Below are 24,735 nucleotides of genomic sequence, written 5' to 3' on the forward strand. Positions count from 1 at the left end.
TGGATGCCCAATCCAGCAACGCCTGGCCGGGCTGCATGGCGAACGAGCCAACCAGTATCAAGCTTACATTCGCTTGTCTATTATTGCTAATCTTTGCTTCAGCAGGAAGATACGTTTAAGATCTCAGCGGCGCGGGAAATTCCCCGAGCTGGCTGCACGTACGCTTGCAATTTTGACGCATCTCTATTCCATTACTGCAATGCAAATCTGAAAGTAGGCTGTAAAGCAAGGCGCGGCAGCCATGGAGTACGCGACGCTGCTTGAGCTGCTCCAAAATTTGCACTCGGCTGGAGGCGTCGAGAGCGATGAGATCCTGCTGTATCTGCAGCAGTTTAAGGAGGGGTTCTTGAAGCTGCTCGACTTCAAGGTCCGTTCCGCCAATTTGCGCGCGCAGCCGGCCGGCGCTGCACAGGCTGGCTCGTTGCGGCTCCCTGTATGCGCATATATTGTCAGATCGCTCACACGCATGTTGCCGGGCTCCACAGGGCCCCTCGCCGGAGTCGCGGCGCCAGGTGCAGTCGCGCAAGGTCACCACTGCCAAGTTCGGGGTCCAGGAGCTTGACCTGGTACCGGACGTGCAGCATGTGAGGAGCTCGCCGGGCAGGGGGAGTTTGTGGGGTATTTGGTTTGAAGGGGGCGTGTAGGGAGGGCGGGGTTGGTTGCCTGGAAAGCGAGGGCTACGGCGAGAGGTACGGACAAGGGGCAGACTGCGGCAAGCCAGGCCGTGCATGGACGGACCCAGCACACCATTCTTGAATCTAAGATGCCGTCAAGCTTCATAGGGTGTTGCATGCACGCTTGCACGGGAATGGAACAGGCACCGCTGCGCACGGCGCCGCTCTTATACCTCCACCGCACCACGCGCACCCGGCCTTGCTGAGTGCTTCTGATGCTTCTCAGCTCGCTGCGTGCTCCTCCCGCCGCGCCTTCCCCCACCTCACCCACCTTCCTTCCTTGGACTCGCGCCATGGACCTGTAGGCTCTGCTGCTGAGTGACGAGCTGCGGCTGGATGAGCTGCTGTGTGTGGAGTACCTCACCTCGGCCCTGGAGGAGGTGCGACGGGAGCCGGGCTCTCGGCTGGGGACTGGAGGGCAGAGGAGGGAGTGAAGGGCAGCGGAGGGAGTGGAGGGGTGTTTGAGCATGGCAAAGGCCGGGACGGAGAGGAACGGCCATGGGGGAACGGGTGAAGCGGCCGTCGGATGAAGCCCGAGCCCGCGGAACCGGGGCTGGAGCTGGGTACCGTGTCGGGACCTGTGTGCTCGCCTGTGCGGCTGACCACCTGCCTTCTCCGCCCTTGTTCTTGTTGCATCACGCCTTGCGGCCCGACCACAGCGCGGAGTGTTCGGAGCCGAGTACGCGGCCGGGCTGTACCTGGAGGAGCGGCAGGTGTGTGGGTGTGGGTATGGGTGTGGGTGTGGGTGTGGGGGGGGAGCGGTAGCCAGCCGTGCATGTGAAGACGCGAGTGAGTAGGATAGTCGGTTGGATAGTTGAAATGCAGATGTGGGGGCCTGTTGAGCAGCGGGCGTATTGGCATGTGCGTTAAGCAATCCGCGCACGCAGTGGGCATGCCTGAAAGGCTGTGTGCGAGCCTGACCGTGCCGTGCCCTATCGTGCCGTGCCCTCTCCCTTCACTCTTCTGCGCTTGGCTCGGCTCAGTTCTTGGGTCTCGGCATTGATAGCCCCACCTCAACCCTCTCTCAGGTGGCGCTGCGCTGTCTGGCCCGGCTGCTGGCGGAGGACGCGCGCACGCAGCAGAGCGCGCAGCACCACGCGGCGGGGGGCGGGCCGGCGGGCACACGCACGCCGCACGCGCAGGTGGGCTGCACGTGTTTGCGGGGAAGGAGGAGGAGGAAGCCTGGGAGGGGAGTGGAGGGCTTTGCTGGCTCCAGGAACTTTGGGGCTCTGGGGGCACGCACCCCAATCTGCATCGAGTCTGTGCAGCACTGCGCCCTTCCAACATTGCTTTCTCCTAGCTAATTCCGGTATGCGCGGAATGTCCCCCCGCCCGCTGCAGGCTATCGCCGCCTACGTGAGCGAGCTGTTGAGCGAGAAAGACGCCAGCGGCCGGCAGGTGCTGGTGTCGCGACTCATCGCCATCCTGCGGGTGAGTTGTGTACCTGGTCAAGTAGCGAAGCGTAATAGCGAATAGCCCTATTGCTGCCGCGTGGAAATGCCAAAGGCAGCCAGGGCCGCCGCCGGCAGAGCGGCAGCTGTGGCACGCAGCAGCTGCTCATCTGTGTGTGCGTGTGCACTTGTCCTGCCAGGGGCTTCTCATGTATCACCTGCGTCGACCCAGTCCTTCACACACAAGTAACATGTTATACGCCCACAAACACGCACGCATGCACGCGCTCTCTCTCGCACAGGACACCTCGCTGGAGCCGCGGCCGGGCACGGCGCTGCCGCTGGTCCGCGACGAGGCCGGCAACCCGGTGGGCCGCGGCCTGCTGCTGCAGCGCGAGCGGCGTGAGGCGGCGCGCTGCCTGCTGTACGCGGCCGCGCGGGAGCCGGCCCTGGCGCCGGCGGTGGCGGGCGAGCTGCTGGAGCTGTTGGCGGGGCTGCTCAGCCGCATGGGCGGCACAGGTGAGGGGAGGGGGCAGGCGGGAGGTGGGCGGGGCTGCTCAGCCGCATGGGCGGCACAGGTGAGGGGAGGGGGCAGGCGGGAGGTGGGCGGGGCTGCTCAGCCGCATGGGCGGCACAGGTGAGGGGAGGGGGCAGGCGGGAGGTGGGTGGTGGGTGAGTGGGGGTTTGTGGAGGGGGAGGGGGAGGGGGCAAGTTGCATCCACATGCATGCATCCACTGGCCACTGCCATCGCACGGCGGAGGAGTCCGTCGAGTGCACCAGCTGGCGTCCACCTGGGTCCAGCAGAGGGCACCGCGTCACTTGCGTCACCAGGGTCCGACAGGCACAAGACACCGCCGCTGACGCAGCAGTCCGGGCAGGCGCACCGCTACTTGCACTTCTCCTGAACTTCCTCGCTGACCCTCTTCCCCCGCCTCCCGTCTCCTCCCCTCCGCCGCCTCAGGCTCGGGCGACCTGTTCCTGGTGGAGGAGGCGCAGCTGGTGCTGCTGGCGGGTTGCTGCGTGCTGGTGCCGCATGAGGGCAGGGCGTTCCAGCAGACAGCGCTGCAGGTGCGGGCGTGCGTGTGCGTGTGTGTGTGTGGTTGTGTGATGAGGGGTGATGGGGGAGATGGAATGGTTTCAGTGCGGGTGGTGAGGCTGTTTGTTGGGTGAGTGGTGAGCCCTAGGGCTTTGGGCGTGGTTGGTCGCGGCCCTTCTTGGGACCTGTGCGTGCGTTCATACTGTCGCGGAGCCCGCCTCCGAGCTCCTCACGCACGTCGTCTGCTGTTGTGACACACGTGCACCTGTTGACGCCCTAACGCAGGAGCTGGTGACGGCCACCCGCAGCAAGGTCGAGTCGGGTAAGCCAGGGAGGCGCTCGGGCGGGTGCCGGGTGGGCTGGGCTGGCGGGGTGCGTCACGTGCGCACACGCACGCACACGCACATACCCCATATGCCTTCACTTCTGAAATGATCATGAATGTAACCCCAAACCCCGCCTCCACCTCATACAAACACCCCACACGCCCCCACGCCCCCACCTCCTGCTCCTCCAACTCCTCCTCCTCCTCCGGCTCGCCGATGCAGTGGGCCAGGCGGGCTACGGCGCTGCGCTGCGGCTGTGCTGGGGGCTGCTGGCGCTGGTGAGCCAGGCGGCGCCGCAGGACGGTGCGCACTGGGTGCGGGAGGCGCTCAAGGCGGGCGCGCTGGCCTTCATGCGGCAGGTGCGTGGGTTGGCCTGGAGGAGGGATTGCAAGGTTGTAGGGAGTGGGGGTGATAAGGACCAGCCCAGGCTGAATCGGACACAATGCAACGTACGCGGCTGGGGCACGTGGGGTTCGGGGCTCGGGGCTTAGGGAATGGGGGGTTGTGATTATCAAACCAAGTTCAACCAAGCCAGACCAAACTTAAGCAAGCCAAACTAGCGGAGCACAGGCAGAGGGGCGTTGTCATCACCATTCCCGGATAGGAGGCTTGAGACATGAGGTCGCATGACGGGACAAGGGGATAAACTTGCGGCCGTGTGGGGCCGGGAGCGCAGGCATGAGTGGCTTGGAAATTGCGGGCGTGATGGGGTTGGGTGGGAGGGCAGCGGCGCAACCCGGCCTCACCTCTCGCGTGCCATTCAACCTGCCGACTTCCCCCTCCTCCATCCTGCTGCCCTCCTCCTCTTTTCCCGTCAACCTGTTTCCTTTCGGGTTCGGTACTGTGTAGTTAACCCCCGTCAACCTGCGCTCCCTTCGCTCTGACCTTCCGCCTGCTGCGCCCGCCTTGCCCCTCCTCCCCAACTCCTCAATTTAGCTCGCTCTATTGCATTGGGTTTGGTTTAGTTTGAGCTGGTTAGTTACAACCCACCTCCCCACCCCGCAGCTGTTCCAGCACCCGCACTTCAAGCTGGACGACGTCACGCACTCGCACGTGGTGGCGGCGGCCGTGCACCACATCCTGGCAGCGCTGCTCAGGACGGACGCGGAGCGGGCCGCCGGCGCGTGAGTGGACTCTTGGGGGGGTGGGTGTAGATCTAGAGCACAGGGCAGGAAGGTGGAGGTTGAGAAGGGGGGGAGGGCAGGTGGTGGAAGAGGGGAGGGGCTGGGGGTGCGGGCAAGAGGCACGGGGGGGGGGGAGAGCTGAAGGGGAGGGGCGAGGGGGGCGGACTAGGGGTGCGTGGGGGGCTTGTCACACGTACTCGCACAGCTACACGGTGCTGATGGCGGCGGCCGTTGACATGCGCTCTTGTGTGGTACACACGCCGACGCGGTTTTTCCCACGCGGGCAGCCACTATGAATATGAGTATGAGGCCCGTGCAGTCAAGCGCAAGTTACATCTATGCACGCACACGGGCCACACGCAATCTCTGTCCTAACCTGACCCAAGCTTCCTCTCTTCCACCTCCTCCTCACCCCCTGCTGCAAAAACCTGGTAACATCATCCCATCTTGATCATGCACGGAAACCCCTCCTCCTTCTCCTCCTCCTCCTCCTCCTCCTCCTCCCCCCGCAGCTTCTACCAGCAGCTGCTGCAGCGCTCCGAGGCCGCCATCCGGCCCACCGCCGGCCACGGCCACGGAGCCGTGCTGGCCTACACGCCCTTCCCGCCCGAGTCACCCGAGGCGCGCGCCGACCAGCTGGGCTCGCTGCTGGGGCTGCTGGCGGACTGCTTCGAGGTGCGGCGGCGGCAGTTAGGGGTGCGGGTTGTAGTGACCAGCCCGCACAAAACCGAGCCCAGTGCAGAAGAGTGGGGGGCTGTGGTTGCGGTGAGGGTCCAGGGGTGGGGCTGGGGGTCTGGGGCTGGGGTTGCTTGCTCTTCTCACCAAACCTGTAATTCTCGCCGAGCGCCATCTTCCAACTGGCCATCCTTGCAACCCCCCTCTCCCCTCCCCTCCCTTTCCCCCGTTCTCCACAACGGGTTGCCCCCCACTCCCCCTTCCCTCCCCTCACCTCCTTCCCCCCTCCCTCCCCCTTAACTAATGATGAATAACTACTGATGCCTGTAACCCCCGTCCCCCTTAGCTAATGCTGAATAACTAATGATGCTTGTCACCCCCCTCCCCCTCCCGCTCCTCCCTCAGGCCTACCCGGATCTGTACCTGTCCAACCTGGCGGACCAGGAGGCGGGCGCGCGGCCTGTGCGCGAGCTGCTGGAGCGGGCCATCAACTCGCCCGTCATGAGGAGCAGCCCGGAGGTGGGGGGTGGGGGGCAGGGTGGGGGGGAAGGAGGTTGGTGAGTGGGGAGGTTGGAGATGGGGAGTGAGATGTGGGAATGTATGTGTTACAGAGCACCAGTACCTCCTCCCTTCGTCGGTTCTGATGCCGCTGCGGCTGCTGCTGCTGCTGCGGCTGCTGCTGTGTCGCTGTGCAGGTGCGCGTGCCGCTGCTGCAGCTGCTGGCGGCGCTGGCGGGCAGCGAGCGCGGCGTGCACCTGGTGCTGAGGCAGATGGACGCCATGGCAGCGGTGCCGGGTGAGAGGAGAGGAGATGAGGGGGGGGAGGGGGGGTTACAATCATGATTAGTTAAGAGAGGGGGTGGAGGCTGGGGTGGGGGTTGTAACTACCAGCCCAAACTACGCCAAAACCAACGAAAACGAGCGGAGCACAGGCAGAGGTGTTAGTTAGGGGGCTAGGGTGGGGTGGGGGGAGCCGTCCGTAAGAGACTGTGAGCGAAGGAGCGAGGAGCAGGAAGCAGGGTGGGAGGCTGGGCTTGCGAACTCCTCACCCGCTGCGGTGGGGCGCTGCCTTCTCACCAGTCCATTTACCCCCGTCCTCTGCTGCTTACAAGTCGATCCTTTTCCTTTCCACCACCACAACCCGCACCCGCACGGCCGCCCCACGCCCGCAGCGCTGGAGGTGCTGACGCTGCGCAAGCTGTTCCACACGGTGTTGGCCTACTGCCTGCGCTTCTTCGCCACCACCTCGGAGATCCAGCGCCAGCAGCAGCTGCAGCTGCAGGGCGGCATGGGCGCGGCGGGGCTGCAGGTGGGGGTGGCGTTAGCAGCGGGTGTGGGGATGGCGTTAGCAGTGGGTGTGTGGTGGGGCGTTAGCAGTGGGTGTGGGGGTGGCGTCAGCAGTGGGTGTGTGGTGGGGCGTTAGCAGCGGGTGTGTGGTGGGGCGTTAGCAGTGGGTGTGTGGGGGTGGCGTCAGCAGTGGGTGTGGGGGTGGCGTCAGCAGTGGGTGTGGGGGTGGCGTTAGCAGTGGGTGTGGGGGTGGCGTCAGCAGTGGGTGTGGGGGTGGCGTTAGCAGTGGGTGTGTGGTGGGGCGTGGTGGGGTGGGGTGGAGCGTGGCGTGGCGTGGCGTGGCGTGGTGAGGAGGATGGGGATGGGGAGGGGGGCGCCGGGATTGTGGTGTGGGTGGAGGAAGGGTAGGCTTAGGGTTGGAAAGACTCGAGTCAGACATCTCACATAGCCTGGCATTTCGTCCCACCTGCATCCTCGTGTGGCAAACCCCTGCAAACCCTATGTTCATGCTCTGTTCACTCTCCACCACCGCCCCGTGCCTCCACCCCTCCACCCCCTCCCCTCCCCTATCGCTTGCAACTAACGCCTCTGCCTGTGCTCCGCTCGTTTTCGTTGGTTACGGTTTAGTTTGGCCTGGTATTTACAACCCCTCCCCTCCCCCTTCCCCCCACAGGGCGGCTCCTCGCTTCTGTCCGCCTACGAGTCCATCATCAACCCCTACGAGGCCGACATCCTGGTGGCCTTCCTGCAGCTGCTCAAGTGAGGAGCGGGCAGGAGGCGGGGGAGGAGGGGGAGGGGGGGGAGGGGGGAGGAGAGGGAGCTGGGAAGGAGAGGGAGGCGGGGAGCTGGGGAGGAGGAGGGGGAGGGGGGGTTTGGGTGTGGGGGTTACATTCATGATTAATTAAGAAGTGAAGACGTAGGCAGGGGGTGGGGGTGCAAGGATTGGTACAGAGAAGTGTAGCGAAGTAGACGGCATGCGTGGGTGTGCGTGTACCGATGAATTGATGACGCCCAGCTATCACATCGGGTACTGAACAGTTGGCGCCAGCATGACGGACCGCAGAGGCTGCTGGCGGGGGGGTTGGGTTGGGGGGGTCGGGTTGAAGTCAACTTCATCTCGTCATAATAAGTAACATCCTAAAAAATCATGCATGCAACCACAGGCGTGTGCTGTGCCACGGGCGGCCCGCCGAGGTAGCCGCCTTCTGGGCCGCCTCCTCCGCCGACCTGGCGCCCTCGCTCAACGGCTTCCCGCTGCAGGAGCCGCTGTTCCAGCTCATGTGCTACCCGGTGCAGAACAGCGTCAAGGTGGGGGCAGGGGAGGGGAGGGGAGGGGAGGAGGGGAGGGGAGGGGAGGGGAGGGGAGAGGAGGGGAGGGGAGGGGAGGGCGAGGGAGGGGAGGGGAGGGGAGGGGCGGAGGGGGGAGGGAGGGAGTGGAGGAGGGAGAGCGGGGGAGGAGAGGCAGAAAAGGGGAGTTGCAAGGGGGAGGGATGCTTGACTGAGTACTCGTCGCGGCTGTTTACACAAGGAATCAATTGAATCAAGGGCATGGTGGCATGCCCGGACCGGCGGTTTGCACACTAGAGAGAAACGGACATCACCATGCCTGCTTCTGTCGAATCACTCCGGCATTGCATTCTCTGTCCCATAAAATCACTCCCGCCTTTTCGTTCTCTGTGTCCCGCCAGGCCGCGCTGGACGAGGTGCTGGGCGCGCTGGCGGCGGCGCTGCCCGACCTGGCGCCGCGCCTGCTGGAGCGGCTGCTGCAGTGCACCGTGGTCAAGGCGCCCGCGGCGGTGCTGCCCAGTGAGTGGCGACTGGGGGGGCGGGGCTCTGGGGTGGAGGGCTGGCAGGGAGCGTGCCTTAGCCTTGTTCTCCCCGCCTCTCGCGCTCCTTCCCGCTCCTCACCACCTCTCCACGCTCCTCCCCGCTCCTCCACGCTCCTCCCCCACTTTCCCACCCTTCCACGCTCCACGCTCTTCTTCTCCCCGGTCCTCCCCCTCCCCCGCCACAGCCGTGCCCCGCCTGGACATCGTGCAGCAGCTGAACGAGATCGAGGCGCGGCGCGAGGAGTACCCCGAGACACTGGCGCTCATGAGGCTGCTCAACGCGCTGCTGGGGCCGCTGGCGGCGCCGCCGGCCCGGGCCGGCGCGGCGGGCGGCGGCGGCGGCGGTGCGGGCGGCGTGGGTCTGCCGGACGGCGGCGCCGACGTCAGCAGCTTCACGCTGTTCATCCAGCAGGTGCGTGTGTCTGTGGGCGTGGGTGTGTGTGGGCGTGGGTGTGGTGTGTGGGTGTCTGTGTGTGTGTGTGTGTGGGGGGGGGCGTGGGAGTGGGAGTGTGTGGTCGTGGAAGCAAGCGGCCGCTTGGGCTTTAAGGAATGAATGAATCAGAGAGCAGTGAACACCTGACATCCTGACGCGTGCCAGGCACGCGTCCAGTCTCACCCTGCCTTTCACCACGCGCCTGCTGCACCACTGTGCCTGGCTAAAACTCAGCTTCTTTGCAATCCATTATGAATGTACGGTACCCACCCACTTGCTGTTCCTCAAGATGGTCTACCGTCTTGCACTTCCGTAACTAGTCATGAACGCCTCCCACGTCCATCCTCCCATTCATATCCGTGTATCTATCTGAACACCTCGCGCTCCCAATCCGCGCCCGCCCATTTGGCTACAACTCTGCTTCTGCTTCCCCCCTACCCCCGCAGCACGTGCTGGGCCATCTGTGGACGCGCGGCTACCGCATCGCCGCCCAGAAGTGGGAGGTGGCGGCGGCGGCCTTCACACACCTGGAGCAGGTGCTGCAGCTCGCCACGCGGCCCGGCCTGCCGCCGCCGCTGCCCGCCTCCGAGGCCGCCGCCACCGGCGCCAAGCAGCCGCCCGGGTACCTCATCATGCACGACCTGCTGGGTGAGGGTGCGGGTGCGGGGGCGTAGGGATGGGGAGGGGAGGAGGTTGCAAGAATGTTTGGAAAAGCGGTACGGGGAGGGGGAGGGGTTGTAATTACCAGCCCAAACTAAACCAAACCCCGCTAGCCTGATTGGGGATGTAGCCGCGCAGGGGGCAGTCACGACGTGGGCAGAGAGGTTCCTTTGGGGTCTATATTCCTGACCTTCTGTAAACCATGGAAGCCCCCCAATGCCGGGGCCCGTGCGTCCTATAGCACGCAGCCTGCGCCGCGTTCCCACGGCTCTCCCTCCCCAGCCCAACCTCCACCGCTCACACCCAACCCCTACCTGTTTGTCTCGCCACCAGGCGGCGGCCCCGCCTATGCGGCGCTGCTGCACGTGCTGAGCCCCGGCTACGCGGCGGCGCTGACGGCGCTGGCGGGAGACAGCGACGAGGTGGGCGCGTGTGCTGGCGTGTGCTTGCGTGTATGTTTTGTGGGTGTTCTTTTCATCGGTTCCACATTACCGAGTTAAAGCATGAGACGCAGGCCGTAAGAGCAGTTTTTTTTATGTGATGTGCGGCAGAGGAAGCATAGCAACAGCCGAGGCAGGGGGAGGGTGTCAGCGCCGGGCACAGGGCGCGCCGCCGCTACTGCTGCTGCTGCTGCTAAGAATCTCAACGTGCCGGCAACCCTGTGTACCGTACGGTATCTGTGCTATGTGTTTGTGCTTGTGTGGATTCCGTGGCCGCAGGTGGGTGCGCGCGAGGCGGCGGTGCTGGCGGGTCTGCGGCTGCTGAACGCGGCTCTGCAGCTGGACGGCCCCTTTGTGGAGTCCCTGGCGGCCACCAACCTCAGCAACAGGTAGGCGCGGCGCAGGCGGAGGCGGAGGCGGCGCAGCAGCAGCAGGCGCACGGGTCTACGGTACTGCTGGCGGGTTTACGGTCCGGCCGAACCCAGACGTCCCAGTGCTTCCCAGGGCTTCGGTAATGCTTGCCGGTCCGGTCCATCGCAAGTGGCTGGCAGCCTCCTCCTCCTTGAATATCTAGTGCTTCGTAGCGTCTCCTACCTGGCGTCCCTCTGTCTCCTGTCTCGTGTCGCGTCTAATCGCATTGTCTCCTCATCCCCGTCCCCCTCCCCTTCACTTTTTAATTAATCATGAATGTAACCCCTTCGTCATTCCTCCTCCCCCATCTTGTACCGCTTTTCCAAACATCCTTGCAACCCCCACGTCCTTCCTCTCCTCATTCTACCTCCTCCGCCTCCTCCTCCCCACGCTCCTTCCCCCGCTGTCTACTTCGCTACACTTCTATGTACCAATCCTTGCAACCCCCCGCCCCGCTCCCCCCCCGGCAGGTACCAGCCGCTGCACCAGAAGCTGCTGTCGGGCGGCGTGCGGCAGGCGGCCACGCTGCTGCAGTACGTGTGCTACCCCGACAGCGCAGACATACAGGTGGGTGGGCGCGTGGGGGCGTGGGTGGGCGTGGGCCGCGGGGGCCAGTGGGCGCAGTCAGCCTTCATGAGTGTGTACCACCGAGCTTATCCTTTGTACTTCCTGCCTTTCTGCTCTCTCTCTCTCTCGCACACACACACACACACACACACACACATACACACACACCACTGCCTTTGCGCTTTGTTTTCCTTGTGCTCCTTAACACATACACCTCTCTCCTTTCTTGCCACACACACACACACACACACACACACACACACACACACACAGGTTGAGGCCATCCGCCTGGCGCTGGAGCTGTCGGCGCGCCTGCCGCACCTGGTGGAGCTGCTCTCCACAGCCGGAGCCGGAGGCGGCGCGGGCGGGGCAGGCGCCGCCGCCGGCGTGCCCTTCATCTCCGCCGCCGCCGCCGCCGGCACCGTGGGCGCCGCCGCCAGCGCGGCCGGCCTGGCGGCGGCGGCGGCGGCTGAGGACCTGTCGGACGTGCTTGGCTCGCTGCGGCGCGGCTTTGCTCAGGCCATGGCGGCGGGCGTGGCTTGTCCCAATGCGCTGGACAACCTGGATGCGCCGCCCGCGGAGCGGCTGGGTGGGTGGCGGTGTGGGGGTGGGGTGGGTGGGGCCGTGTTCCTGTCCTGCGCACGTTGGCGTAGCACCGCGCACTACACAAGGCCGCAATCGGGCAAGGTGCCGTGTCTGCCATACCTGTTGGTCCCGGCCTGACCATTCATCGCGTCCCCATTCCCACTCCTCAACCCCCCTGCCGCTGCCCTGCTGCCCACCGCGCCCCCCCCCCGTCTACCACTTCCTTAACCAATCATGAATGTAACCCCCCCTACTGTGTACCTTTGTACCTGGCTACGACTTCACTTGGGTTGTACCAATCCTTGCAACCCCCCCCCTCCTGTACCGCTTTTCCAACCATCCCTGCAACCCCCGCCTGCAGGCCCCTATGGCGGCTCGCCCGGCTCCGACTCGCCCGCCGACCCCCGCGCGGCGCTGGTGCTGCGGCTGATGCTGGCCACCAGCGCCCCCAGCCTGCCCACTCCCTCCTTCGCGCACCTTCTCCTGGGGTGAGCGGCGCGCTTGAGCGTGTGTTTGCGGTCCAGGTCTTCCATACGATGCTTCTTATCCTTCCTATCAGCATCAGCTGCACTGTGCTAACACCATTATTACTACTGTTGTACCGACCACTGCAACCGCCACCTCTTATCGTTTGTGACCCGCTCCCCCCCGTCTACCACTTCCTTATCATGAATGTACACACACACACACACACACACACACACACACACACACACACACACACACACACACACACACACTCCCGCAGCTACGACATGGAGTGCGCTCTGGGCGGGCGACTGGACGAGTCTCTGCTCATCCCGCACCAGGAGTACTCCTGCCTCACCATACTGGAGCGCCTGCTCACACAGCACGACATGAGGTGAGCGGGCGAGCAGCAGCAGGAGGAGGAGCAGGAGGAGGAGGAGGAGGAGGAGGAGGAGGAGGAGGAGGAGGAGGAGGAGGAGGAAAGGGGGTTCTTATGTGTGGAGGCGGGGGACAGTCGACGGGGGTCAGTCGACGTACTCGAACAGGTCCCAACTGTCAAGGAGTCGTCGGGGTGAGGGCGGGTGTGGCTGCACAGTGTGGCTGGGTGGCTTAGGTATCCGCGCCTGGTTTTCCCACGTGGCTCCCCCGCCTTTCCCCTCAAACTTCTGAAACTTGAATGTTACCCCGCACCTCTCGCCACACACCCACACACATACACACACACACACACGTGTCTTTGCGCAACGTTTTCCTTGTGCTCTTTAACACACACACACACACACACACACACACACTTCAGGATGGCGCTCACCAAGCCCAAGCTGTACAGCCAGTGCCTGTGCCTGCTGCACCGCCTGGCCGCATCGCCCGCGGCGGGGCTGCCCATGCTCGAGTACCTCAGCCCCAAGAACAACGTGAGGGGGGAGGGGGTTAGGGAGGGGCAGGCGGGAGGGGCAAGAGCCGGAGGCCTGGTGGTTGCCTGTTGCGAAGCGGCCGATGCAGGGGGCTGGGGAATGTGTTGTGGGGGATGTGCTTTGTTGAGTGGCACTGGTGGCGGGTCCTGCGCACCACCCTTGCACATCACTGGCGGCTGTCGCACAGAAAGAAGACACTCATTCCGGCCATGTCATGTTTGCCCGGCCGCCGTGCCCCCCTGACCTGCCTGGGACCCTCGCCTCCTCCCCCGCCACGATCCCTGACCTGATGCAACCACCTGTCAACATAGTATCATCACAATCTTCATCATGCCATGAACCTTCCCCGCAGCCGCTCATCCCCAGCCTGCGCGGGCTGCTGACGCTGGAGCTGCCGGGTGGCGGCCACGGCGGCGGCGGCGGCGGGCTGGCGGGCATGGTGTTGGGCGAGGCGGCGGAGGCGCGGCCGCACGAGCTATCCGCCGCCCTGCACAGCCGCTCCTGGTACATGCGGATCACGGTGCGTGCCGGGGGGTTGGGCCGGGCATTGGGGTTGGAGGTGCGGGGTGCGTTTCGGGGTTGTATGGGTGGGTAAAATGCTTGATGGGTGCTGGGCTGCTCCCTGCCTGCTACCCGCCCGCCTCAGCACAAACGCCTGGCGCTCACCCACACACCCATCCACCCGCCCATTCACACTTCACACCATATCACACCTAATTAAATCCCCACATCCCATTTCCACCCGCAGGGCCTGCTGCTGCTGCGTCTCCAGCACGAGGACTCGGCGCGACAGCTGCTGGCGGAGCTGTTCGCGCCGCCGGGCGCCCCCGCGCTGCCAACCGACCCGCACGCCGCCAACGGTAACGGTAACGGTTACGGCGGTTACTCGGCGGTTAGCTCCTCGGTTGCTGGTACCAGCACGCTGCTGGACACGATGCGGGCGGCCTCGGGCCTGGTCTTTCCGGAGCCGCAGCTGTCGGACCTGAGTCAGGAGCAGCGCCGCATGCTGCAGGTAGGGTTTGGGGGGGGCGTGTGTGGGTGGGGGGGGGCGTATGTGTGGGGGGGCGTGTGTGTGGGGGGGGGCATGTGGGTGGGGTGGGGGGGCGTGTTGGTGGGGGGGGCGTGTGGGGGGGGGGCATGTGGGGTTGGTGTGGGGGGGGGGCGCGTGTGTGGGGCGGGGGGGCGGGGGGGCGGGGGGGGGGGCCGTGGGTGGAGGGAGCGGCGGGAGGTGCCAGGGGCATCGGGCGGTCGGCTGGAGCGGTGGGCACAGGTGGCCATGTTAGAGGGGGCAAGGGAGGTGCCTACGAAATTGTAGTAGGGAGGTATAGGGAGCAATGCTGCGCCCTTTCTGTCAGCAATGCTGCGCCCTTTTCAAGTCGCCCTTTTCAAGTCTACATTGCAACGCCGCAACCACTTCTCACCGCTTCTCACTCACCACGATTCCCACAGGACCTGGGCGCAGGCGAGTCGCCGCCCCTGGAACAGCTGCTCACAAACCCCGCGCTCATGTCGGCGGCAGGCGTGGCCATGGCCTCAGACACGGGCGACCTGCTCTTTAGCGTGGACGCCCTGTTCGGGCTGCTGCGCCGCCGGCTGGACGCCTACGCGGCGCGCGCCGGCGGCGTGGCGGGGCTGGGCGGCGCGGCGGAGGCGGGCGCGGAGGCGGCGCGCGGCGCGCTGCGGCACGCGGCCCGGCACAACGCGTACGTGCTGCTGGCGGGTGCGCAGGCGGCGGCGGTGGAGGCGTGGCAGCAGCTGGTGCAGGTGGGTGCGGCTCGGCTGGGCTGGGCCTGGTTGGGCGCTTGCTGCGCCTCTACCCTGTCATTCTGAACCAGCTCACACACGCGCTTATTGCGTTTCCTTGTGCTCTTTAACACGCGCGCTCTACACACCGATCCCCTCCCACCCCTGCTGCCACCCCTGCCGCCACGCCGCCCCCAGGTTGTGTTCACTCGCTCCTACGAGCTGCTTAACGGGCTGCTGCGCGGCGGCGCGGCGGAGGCGCTGTACGAGGTGCTGGTGGCGGCGCTGGAGGCGGTGCGGCGGCTGATGGGCCGGCACGACGGCGCGGCGGAGCGGGCGGCGGGGCCGCTGTGCTCCGCGGCGCGGGTGCTGCTCAGCAAGCTGCAGGCGCGTGCTGGGGTGGTGGCGGTGGGGAGGTGGAGGAGGAGGAGGAAGGGGGGGGAGGTACGGAGATGTGGGGGGGGGTTGGTTTGCCGGTCCTGGGACGGGAACACGAGAGGCCGGGGTGTGTTTTTGTCGCCATTCCCAGCCGCGTAGTCTCCCTCTCACGGCTTATACAAAATCCTCACGTTCATCGAAGCCACTTTCATTGCCCAACCCGCCTCGCCCCTCGCCCCGCAGGAGCAGGCCATCCTGCACGTGAGCCTGGGCCAGGCCTCCGACCCGCTGGCGGCGGTGCGGGTGCCCAGCCGCTGCCAGGCGCTGCTGCGGCTGCTGGTGGACTTGATCAGGGCGGCGCACGCACGCCGCACACCCGCGGTCAGGCTGCAGGTGGGCGGGGCGGGCCGGGCGAGGCGGCGGGGGAGAAGGGGGAGGGGGCGGTTGTGAGCGGTTTTTCAGTGGCCTGTATTGCGTCATGTGGTAATGCGTTGTGCAACAGCTTTATGCGGCACACCGGGGATGCCACATACATTGCGCATCCTCGTCACCACCGCACCTACATCACTCATCGCCCCTCCGACCTCCGTCCTGATCTGGCTCCCTCCATCCCCACCCGCTCCTCCTCTCCTTTTCAACTAATCGCTCCTCCTTATCTCAATCATCCATGCAATCCTCCCCTGCTCCCTCCCTGCAGCTGTACGCTGCCACGCTGCAGTACCTGCAGCTGTCGCGCGGCTCCAAGCTCGCCACCAGCTGCGCCCCCGCCGTGCTGGCGGCGCTGCTGCAGGGCTGGGGCACGCCCGCAGAGGCCGTGGCGGTGCTGGACCAGGTGAGCGGTCGAGCGGGGTCGGGGGGGTGGTGGAGCGGGGTGGGGGTGTTGTTATCAGTTGTTGTGGTAGGGGGGAAGAAGCAGCGAGGCGACGTGGGTTGGCTGGATGCGGCTAAGGGCTGGGTGCGGGATGGCCGCATGGGCGGGTGGGCTTCCAACCCACATCCCCGATGCAGCCTCCCAGCGCTCCCCAACCTCGCCGCCTGCACCAACACCTCCTCCACACACACACAGTCTGAGGAGCTGATCGAGCGCGCCAACGCGGCGGTGGTGGCGGAGGCCGGGCCCGCGCTCGTGGAGGCCCTGGCGGCGGACGCGCTCAACGGCTCCGCGCCGCCGCTGGGCCAGGCTGTGTCGCTGCACCTCCTCCGTGCCCTCCTCGCCGTGGACTCGGCGCACTACGGCGCCTCCTCCGCGTCCTCCGCGCCCGGCTCCGGCGCCGCCGCCGCGGCGTCTATGGCGGCGTCCGCCGCCGCCGCGGCGGCGGCCGCCGGCTCCGCCGGCGCCGTGGTGGCGGCTGCGGCGTACAGCCAGGGCGTGCCGCAGCAGCTGCTGGGTCAGCTGGCGGCGCTGCCGCCGTCGGCGCTGACGGCGGCGGGCAAGCGCGCGCGGCGCAGCGTGCACGTGCTGGAGGCGGCGCTGGCGCTGCTGGCGGCGCTGGCGGCGGCGGGGCCGCCGGCGGCGCGCGCGGCGGCGGCGCAGCAGCTTTACTCGCTGAACGCGCTCACCGCGCTCAACCGGTGCGTGAGGGTCCTTTTCGTGCGTGCCAGCATCGGTCACTCCTGGGAAGCGGTAGTTGACTAGGGGATTGCCCAGCTTCCTCCTAATGCCCGCATCCTGCTCCACGCCCCGCAACCTCACTCCTTGATTCCTCATGCATGTAACCCCGCCCCACCGCCGCCCCACCCCTCTCCACCCCCGGCCCGCAATCTCCACAGGTGTGCGGCGCTGGACGTGGTCCCCGACGACCCCACAACCTCGCAGCCGCGCCCCGGCCTGCCCGGCTGCGGCGCCGACGGCGTGCGCTACCGGCTGAATGCGCTGGCGGCGCCGCTGCTGCGGCTGCTGCTGACGGTGCTGGCGGCTCTGCCGGACTCGCCGGCGGTGCGTGCGGACGCGGCGGCCTTCGCGGCCGCGCACCACGGGCTGTTGTGTCGGGCCATGAGCGATGCGGCGGCCGCAGGTGGGGAGTGCGGGCGAAGCGCACACGCGCGTGTGCTACCGTATCAATCCACCGTGATGCAACAGTAGGAAGCAGTGAAGGGCGGGACACACGTGCCATGGTTTGCTGTCTCTGTGTGTCTGCAGCAGCGCGGCCGCGGTTCCTCCTGTACTGCACACTCCCCAACTCTTCCACCTCCCCTCCGACTTCTCATGCCCGCTATGTCTTGTTCCCGATATCTCAACCTTGCACCCCCCCCCTTCCCCAAGATGGTCTACCAACTATCACTTCCTCAACCAATCATTTTTATACCCCCCCCCCCCTACCACTTCCTTAACTGATTATGATCGCAACCTCCCCGCCTTGCCAAAACGCCCAGGCTCCCGCGGCGGCTGGGTCCCGGGCGACTCAGAGCTGGAGCTGGCGGACCTGGGCCTAGGCCTACTGGTGCGGCTGGTGCCGGCGCTGCCCAGCCTGCCGCCGCTGGTGGCGGAGCCGCTCAAGGCCGCCGCCTACAAACTGGCGTTCCAGTTCTGCTGCCTGGAGGAGCGCTCCGCCTCGCCGCTGGTGCAATCCCTGAGGGCCGCGCGCCGGGAGGCAAGCAGCGCCGGCGCGGGTGGGGGTGCGGGTGCTGCGCATCCGCACGCGAACGGCGGAAACGGAAGCAGCGCGATGGTGGTTGCCGGCGAGGAGGCGGCGGGGGCAGGGCTGGGTGGCGGCGCGGCGGGCGGGCGCGGTGAGGCGGCCAGTCGCGGCGCGCGCATCATGTCGGTGCGCTGCAGCCTTGCGCGGCTACTGCGGGACATGTCGGCGGCGGCTGTAGCAGCGCCCAGCGCCCATGCGCCGGCGGCGGGCAGCGGCGGCGGCGGTGCTACAGCCAACGGGGGTGCGGGCGGCGGCGCGGCCCCGGCGGGCCTGCTGCGGGCTGTGGGTCCGCCGGAACGGCGCGAGCTGGACCCGCTGACGGGGCGGCCCACACTGCAGCTGGTGCGAGACATGGCGCAGCAGGTGAGAGAGGGCGTGGAAGAGGGGGGAGAGGAGGGGAAGACAGAGCGGGGGAGGGGGAGCGAGAGAGAGGGAGCGGCTGTTGTTGCAGCACGCTGCAGCAGGCAGCTCGGCAGTGTGCAGGGCAGGGAGAGGGCATACGGCTCCCTTCAGGGCCGTCTCTCAAGGCACACGTCCAACTCCTCTCTCGCCCTGCAACCAAACCAAGCCAAACCGCGTGACCAAACCACCCAACCAAACCATCCAAGCAAACCATCCAAGCAAACCACCCAAACCAAACCACCCAAACCAAATCCAAACCGCCCCCCTGTGACGCTCGCCTCAGGCCTGCCACGACGCCTCCGCCGCGCTGGACGAGCTGTGCGAGTTGCTGGCGCTGCTGCGCCTGCCCGACTCCCACCTGGACGAGGCCACAGTGTCGGACCGACTGCGAGCCTACGCGCCGCCCGGCTCTGCCACCGTGGCGGCGGCGGTGGCGGCGGGCGCCTCCGCCGCGGGGCTGGCGGCGCGGCGGCGGCTGGCACGGCACTTCTGGGCCCTGGCGGCGACGGCGCTGGACCGGCAGCTGTCGCGCGCGCTGTTCGTGTTGGAGGCGGGCCTGAGCACCATAGCCATCCACTTCCTGCGGTGCCTGCCGCGGCCTGGAGCCGGCGCGGCGGCGGCGGGCAAGGACTCAGCAGGTGGGGCGGGCGGGGGCGGGGGGTTGCATTCATGATTAGTTGAGGGGGGGCGCGCCGGGGTGGGTGGAGCGCAACACGTACACCAACACCCTGGCACAACGTTGGCATTAGCTGCTCACAATACCGCACCGCATTCCGCACGAAATGCCAACACAACAAATTAGCGCCCCAACACCACGAATAACTCCAAAATTACCCCGCAGCCGCCATGGACACTGACGAAGTGCTGGCGGCGGCGAGCGCCTGTCTGGACCTGGACCTGGGGGCGCTGGGCGGCGGCGGCGGCGGCGGCGGCCGGGCGCTGCCGGCGCCTGGCGAGGCGGAGGCGAGGGCGCTGGGCTCGCCGGAGGAGCTGTCCAACTTCATGGTGCAGCTGCAGGTGAGGGGGTTGCAAGGATGTTTGGAAAAGCGGTACAGGATGCACTGAAGACTGCAGACGAAGTCGTAACCACATAAGCGGCCGTCCGGGCGGCCGCGCTCGCCCGGGGGGGGGGGTTCATGCATGATTGTTTCAGAAGTGAAGAGGGGGGAGGGAGGAGAGAGAGGAAGGAGGGAGGGATGGGGCCAAGTGGGAGGCGAGTGGGAGCGGCTGGATGGGAGGGGGGCGGGTGTGGTGGTGGGGGTTTTGCTGGAGAGGCATCGGGACTGGGCAGCGGTTGGCGCAACTGCAACACTTGCGGGTGTCACGCCGCCCTGGCCGGGGCTGGCTCGGCCCGGCTGCGTGTGTCAGGCGCTGTACGAGCGGCACTCCCTGTCACGTGGCCTCTCGCATGTGGCGCGCATGTGCAGGACACGTGCCGGCACGCGGAGGAGCTGCTGACGCGGCTCACGGACGCGGCGGCGGAGGCGGGCGCCGCCGGCGGCTCGGCGGCGGGCCTGCCGCTGGGCGGCCTGGCGGCGGGTGGCGGCGGCGCGGGACGCGGGGGGCCGAGTGTTGGTGGCGGCGTGGGCTGGGGCTCCTCGCTGGATGCCTTTGGCTCTGCGTCTCAGCCGCAGCAGCAGCCGGTGGAGGGCATTGACATGATGGTCCGTGCGCTCAAAATGTACTGCTCGAGGAGCTGATTGATCGGCTGGGGGTTATGTTGGAGCGGGACGGCTGGAGGTGGGGTGGAGGGGCTAGGGGGCTGAGTCCATGAGTCACGTGTGCGTGTGTGTAGGGGCGCTAGAGCGAAAGATTGGGTTTGGGTGCTGGGGGGTGCTGGAGGCGTGTAGCGGTAGGTAGCAGTGGCGGCAGGCCGCTCATAGACGGTGCAGGTGTGCGCCACGTTGCGGGCGTCGGTGAGGATGGCGCTGTGTGTCGATGGGCGTGCGTCAAGACGATATAAGTTGTGCCCGAAACCAGCTTTCGCGTAGGCAATTTTGCAGGATTCTTACGTGGGTGGAGTCGGAAGCGGCCATCCACGCTGTGTAAGTGGCAGTTTAAGGGCTTTCTGCGCGCGAGGAAATGCCGGGGCCAACGCCGGGGCCTCAAAAGACAAAAGCCTCCACAAGATGAGGATATCGTCCTTGAGCGGCTGCATGCCGTACCAGAGTTCAGCAACTCCTCGCACAGACCAGCACAGACAATGAGACAAGCCACCGTAACTCGAGGGCTGCCCAAAGAGACTCTATACAACATCATCGTCTCAAGTCAAGAAGCAATACCTTGCAATATGGGACAAGGCCATGACCGGGGAGGCCATGAGAGGCCTCCCCGGTGCCATCACGTATCCAGCTTTCCTGGCCATAGGCTGAGCACCGCGCGTACGTGAGCCGTGCACGCCCCCGCGGTGTCCTAACTCCTCAGCCCCATTGGTTGGCACAAACCCAGGGCGTGATTGGTCTTCAACTTGCGCAAGTGATTACACGCAGGCAGCGCCGCGTGCCCGTGTCCTGTGAACAGCTGTGGGCCCACATCTGACCGACGGACTGCGCGAACCTGCCCCTTACCTTGTAGCATCGTACCCATCTCTCATCAACTACCTCGCGCCCTACACACGGTCGCCGCAGCCCCACCAGTCTTCCAACGAAACTGCAGTGAAGGGCACCGTCAAACAAGTCTTAGACCCAATCCCGCGGCAAGCAAGCAAGCGAAGACTACCTTAGCAAACAATACCGGGGATCCCTGACTATTACGGTACGGGACGCGCCTTCCTGATTGCTGTTGGCAGCAAGGTGAGGCGGTTATCGTACAGCACACCCGCACGATACGTCGATACCCAATCTAAGCAAAAGCCCGCCCACGCTGCCAGGGACCTGCTGCCGTGCCCTGCTGCTCCGGCTTCCCACGGCAACTGCTCGGCCTCAACACACTCGGCCTACCTGCGACCACGCAAACAGCCACAGCACAGGGTTGCACACAACGCCGCAAGCATCGAAACTCGTCCATCCAATCTGAAACGCAGGCGAGGAACCAGCTCACAAACACAGAGAGAAGCAAGCGGCGCGCTTCGCCACCGCACATCGACTGAAACACCGACACGAGCCGAAACACACACTGCCGCATTGTTCAGCGGTCATGAGCTTGCGGTAGACTCTGCAGCAAAGCAAATGTAGCGGCATGTTTCCGTCCGTCCAACGACTTCTCGTGTCTCCGATCTCGCCGTCCCAGCAGCGTGTGAGCACAGACCCCATACGCCAACCTCCTCGCCTCCTCACTCTTCACCCCTGCTCCTCCTCCTCCTCCTCCGCTTCCTCCTCCTCCTCAATCTCCTCGTCCTCCACCTGCCCCGCACTCTTGCGCCCTGCAGCCTCCAGCTCATCAAGGCACCAAGTCCAAACGCCCTCCTTCATTCTCGCGATGCAGGCCCTGGCGGTGTCCGCGGCCGCCTTCAGCGCCTTCCTCGATGCCTGGAGGCGCTCCAGCATACCCACATCTGGGGAGGTGCGGAACAAGGACTCCCGCCACTGCACCTTGCCATCAACCGTAGCAGCGGCCCGGTCGAGGTCCAGGGCCTCCTTCACCAAGAAACTCAGCCGCTCGCACCAGTATTCAAACATGGCAGCGGTTACTGCCACATGACCGTCTTCCCGCAAGGCTACAGCCGCCGCACACCTGGCAGCCACGAACTTCCACCCGTCACCATACGGCGCCCCCGCATCCGTGACGTACCCCCCCGTGGCACGCAGCGCGAACGATATGAGCGGCAGGCAGGGGCAATGCGACCCGCACGCCGCGTCCAGCAGCGTGCGCCTGAGCGTTTCACGCTTGCTGCGCGGCACGCTCAGCAACGAGTCGGGCCCATCGTCCGTGCACAACCATAGCAGCTTCAACATGCCCACATCCCCATTGCGGGCCGCGGTAACTAACAAACCGTCCGCCGAGCACGATCGCACCTTGTGCAGCAAGCTCCCCGCAGTCATCGGTAGCGGACACCGGTTTTGCAGGAGCCACTCGGTCATTGGCAGGTGGCCGTTGGACACGGCCATCATCAGCAGCGCCGGCGTCAGGCCCCCGTCGCCGCCCCGCGCATCCGCGCTGGCCTTGAGCCGAACCATCACCCGCACACGACCCGCCTCCGCCGCCGCTTGTCCCATGCCTTGTAGGTCATTCTCCTCGCCTTGCCCCCGCCACCAATCCAGCAGGCGCAAAGCCACATCCTCCGGCTCCTCCGCCACGGCGTGCAGCATCTGGTCGTATGTCAGCCTGCCCGGCGGGCACCCGAGTTGAGAAGACAGAAACTCCAGGATAGCCACCGGGTTGCCATGTCCGCACATTTCAATGCTGCTCCATATGTCCGCCTGCAGCACAGCAGCCGCGCCGTAAGCGGCAGTGAGCCACCGCAGCACGCCTAGCTGAGTATCCTTCACCGCGAGCTTCGCGGCTAGCGGCAGCCATACCGGTCCTGATGACTGCGCTGATACACCGCCGCCGCCTCCGTCACTTGCGCCCGCATCCTCCTCCGCATCCCTTTCTACCTCCACAAACCAGTCCGCCTCCTCCTGCGGCTCCTCCTGCTGCCCCTGACCCTGCTCCTCCCCCTGCTGCTCCTCCGCCTGCTCCTCCGCTCCCCCCTCCTCCGCCTGCGCTCCCTCCTCGCTGCTGACAATGAGGCCCAGGGCCTTGCAACGCGCACGCCTCTCCGCCCGCTTCGCCTTTGCCGCCTCTGCCACCGCCTGCTCCCCAATGGCCTCCAGAGCGCGTTGGTGCTCGGTCGCAAACGCCTGCAGCGTGCCGACGTGGCCGCCCTGTGCCGCGCCGCATATCATGCTCCGAAAAGCGTCGGCGGACAAGAAGTCCGAAAGCGGATACGCGCGCTGATCGGCGAGCAGCCACGCAAACAGACCTTGCATGCCAGCCACGTCAGCCCAGGGCAGGACATGTTCCGGCGGCGTGCGAACACAGCAGCCCCTGCGCGAGCGGCACCGAGTAAGCAGGGGCATGTTGGCGACACGCCGCCGAGCAATGGAAGGAATCAGGCCCTGACAAACACAAAAAGCAACAGCCAACGGAGCTGCGTGCAAGGTTGTCCCTTACAATGCCGCGGGCCACCGCCTATGCCGCACCCGCTATGATGCCGTACCGCACCGAGCCCCGCGGCCCCTGGCACCCAGCCACACCTGCGCCTGGCCCAAGACAGGCGCTCCAGCAGCGCATCCGCCGTGTAGGACGGAAGCGTGAGGCCCTGGTGGTAGCCTGGATTAACAAACACTGAAGCCAGGGACCAGTCCAGTACGGGCCGGTCGTCGGCTGCTTTGCCGTCATCCCCTGCTGCTGCGGCCCCAGCGCCGCCTGCTGCTGCCTCGGTGTAGCGATCAAGCAGCCACTGGGCCTTGGCTCGCCAGTCGGGCGTGGGGCTGAGCAGTGCTTCGCCTGTTGCCCACAACAGGAACTGGTGCCGCGGGGCGCGGCTTCCGACGGCGCCGCTCCTGACCACCAATTCTGCCATGTGCTTGAGCCGCAGGCCGTACGCCGCTGAGAGCAGGATTTCGTTTTTGGAGCGGACGTCCCTGATCCCGGGCATCGCCCGGAGCGCCGACAAGCCAACAGCAGCAGCAGCCGCCTTGGCGGCGGCGTCAGCTGAAGCATCCGTTGCAGCCGACGCTGCTGCTCCTGTGAACGCTTTTGCCGGTGCTGGTGCGGGTGCGGGTGCTGCTGCCACTGGGGTTGCCAGCTGGCGCACTCCGGCACTGCCACCGCCGCCGCCCGCCTTCTCGTCCGGGCCCCGCTCCTCCTCCTCCTCCTCCTCGGTCTCGCCGTCCTCGTTGTAGTCCCGCCATTCGCCAACAGTCCATAAATGGCCGCTCTCGTGTAGGTGGATGAGCTCCTCAAGCACCTCCCAGCTCCCGCCCTCCGCCGCCGCTGACAGGGCGCGCGAGTGATCCCAGTGGCAGCCGCTGAGTACGATGGCCCGCACCAAGCGCACGTCGCCCCGGCGTGCCGCCGCCTCCACCGCATTCGTGTCCCAGGGACAGCCAATGCTGTATAGCTCCTTGCACATGTGCATGTGCCCCGCCGCCGCAGCGGCGGTGAACACCTCCGCCGTCAGCGCGCAGCCCGCACTGCCAACCGCCTGCGTCACGCCTGGACCGCCCGCCACCACACGCAGGTTCTCCAAGCTGCCGCTGGCCGCCGTCAGCGCGATGAGCTTGCGCCGCTGAGCCAGCGGCAGCGAGCGCACCGCGGACCAACGGCCGAAGCGCCGCACGAAGGCGTGGTGAGGCACCGGCTGCGACAGATGCACGGCGGTGTGGCTGCGGAAGTGGGCTGCCAGTGTGCGGCTGAGCAGGCGCAGCGTGCATGTCACCTCGTTAGGTGACAAGGTCTGCGAGATGCGGTCTAGGAGCTCTGCGGGGAGTGCCTCCAGTGCTGACTTGGGCCGACAGCAGGCCGTGCACTCGCAGCGCCAGGAGGAGGAGCTGTGCTCCTCGGTGGGAGCCCAGGCCGAGTCCAGTCGCCGCCGCTTGGCCGCTGGCTGTCCTGAGCCATCTATATGCCCACCTATACGACTGGAAGTCGAGAGGGCGACACGCCCTGTTTTACCGCTGTAGGCGAAGTATGTCTGGCGCGCCATGGCGACAAGGGCGCGAAACTTGATTGGTACTTATTAGGTGGTTACTTTCAAGCCTGGTGGTGAATCATTCTTGCGATATGTTGACAAGCAGATCCAGTGCAAGCAGCAGAACAGGCAACGAG

General features: G+C 66.1%; 2 protein-coding genes across 2 annotated transcripts; one reads left to right on the top strand and one right to left on the bottom strand.

Moving 5' to 3' along the window:
• The first annotated feature begins 14 nt into the window (after nt 1–14).
• Nucleotides 15–20,106, top strand: CHLRE_13g578100v5 (uncharacterized protein). Its single transcript, XM_043069500.1, has 39 exons — nt 15–367; nt 486–584; nt 980–1,054; nt 1,334–1,387; nt 1,703–1,816; nt 2,016–2,105; nt 2,368–2,584; nt 3,028–3,134; nt 3,388–3,424; nt 3,651–3,787; nt 4,434–4,552; nt 5,065–5,227; nt 5,633–5,746; nt 5,923–6,022; nt 6,399–6,535; nt 7,187–7,272; nt 7,677–7,821; nt 8,202–8,319; nt 8,528–8,754; nt 9,222–9,423; nt 9,769–9,857; nt 10,155–10,264; nt 10,757–10,853; nt 11,127–11,442; nt 11,800–11,926; nt 12,187–12,300; nt 12,706–12,820; nt 13,173–13,340; nt 13,569–13,832; nt 14,270–14,584; nt 14,762–14,950; nt 15,185–15,334; nt 15,639–15,773; nt 16,008–16,513; nt 16,712–16,956; nt 17,315–17,943; nt 18,266–18,620; nt 18,824–18,999; nt 19,410–20,106. The coding sequence occupies exons 1-39, from the start codon at nt 242–244 to the stop codon at nt 19,680–19,682; spliced, it is 6,840 nt and encodes a 2,279-aa protein (XP_042917475.1). The 5' UTR covers nt 15–241; the 3' UTR covers nt 19,683–20,106.
• A 2-nt stretch (nt 20,107–20,108) lies between these two features.
• On the bottom strand, nt 20,109–24,704 carry CHLRE_13g578051v5 (uncharacterized protein). Its single transcript, XM_043069497.1, has 2 exons — nt 23,160–24,704; nt 20,109–22,950 (listed from the first exon to the last, which is right to left on the bottom strand). The coding sequence occupies exons 1-2, from the start codon at nt 24,611–24,613 to the stop codon at nt 21,261–21,263; spliced, it is 3,144 nt and encodes a 1,047-aa protein (XP_042917476.1). The 5' UTR covers nt 24,614–24,704; the 3' UTR covers nt 20,109–21,260.
• Nucleotides 24,705–24,735: the final 31 nt, after the last annotated feature.

Source organism: Chlamydomonas reinhardtii, chromosome 13 (genome assembly GCF_000002595.2).
Source record: "Chlamydomonas reinhardtii strain CC-503 cw92 mt+ chromosome 13, whole genome shotgun sequence".
Lineage (NCBI taxonomy): Eukaryota > Viridiplantae > Chlorophyta > Chlorophyceae > Chlamydomonadales > Chlamydomonadaceae > Chlamydomonas > Chlamydomonas reinhardtii.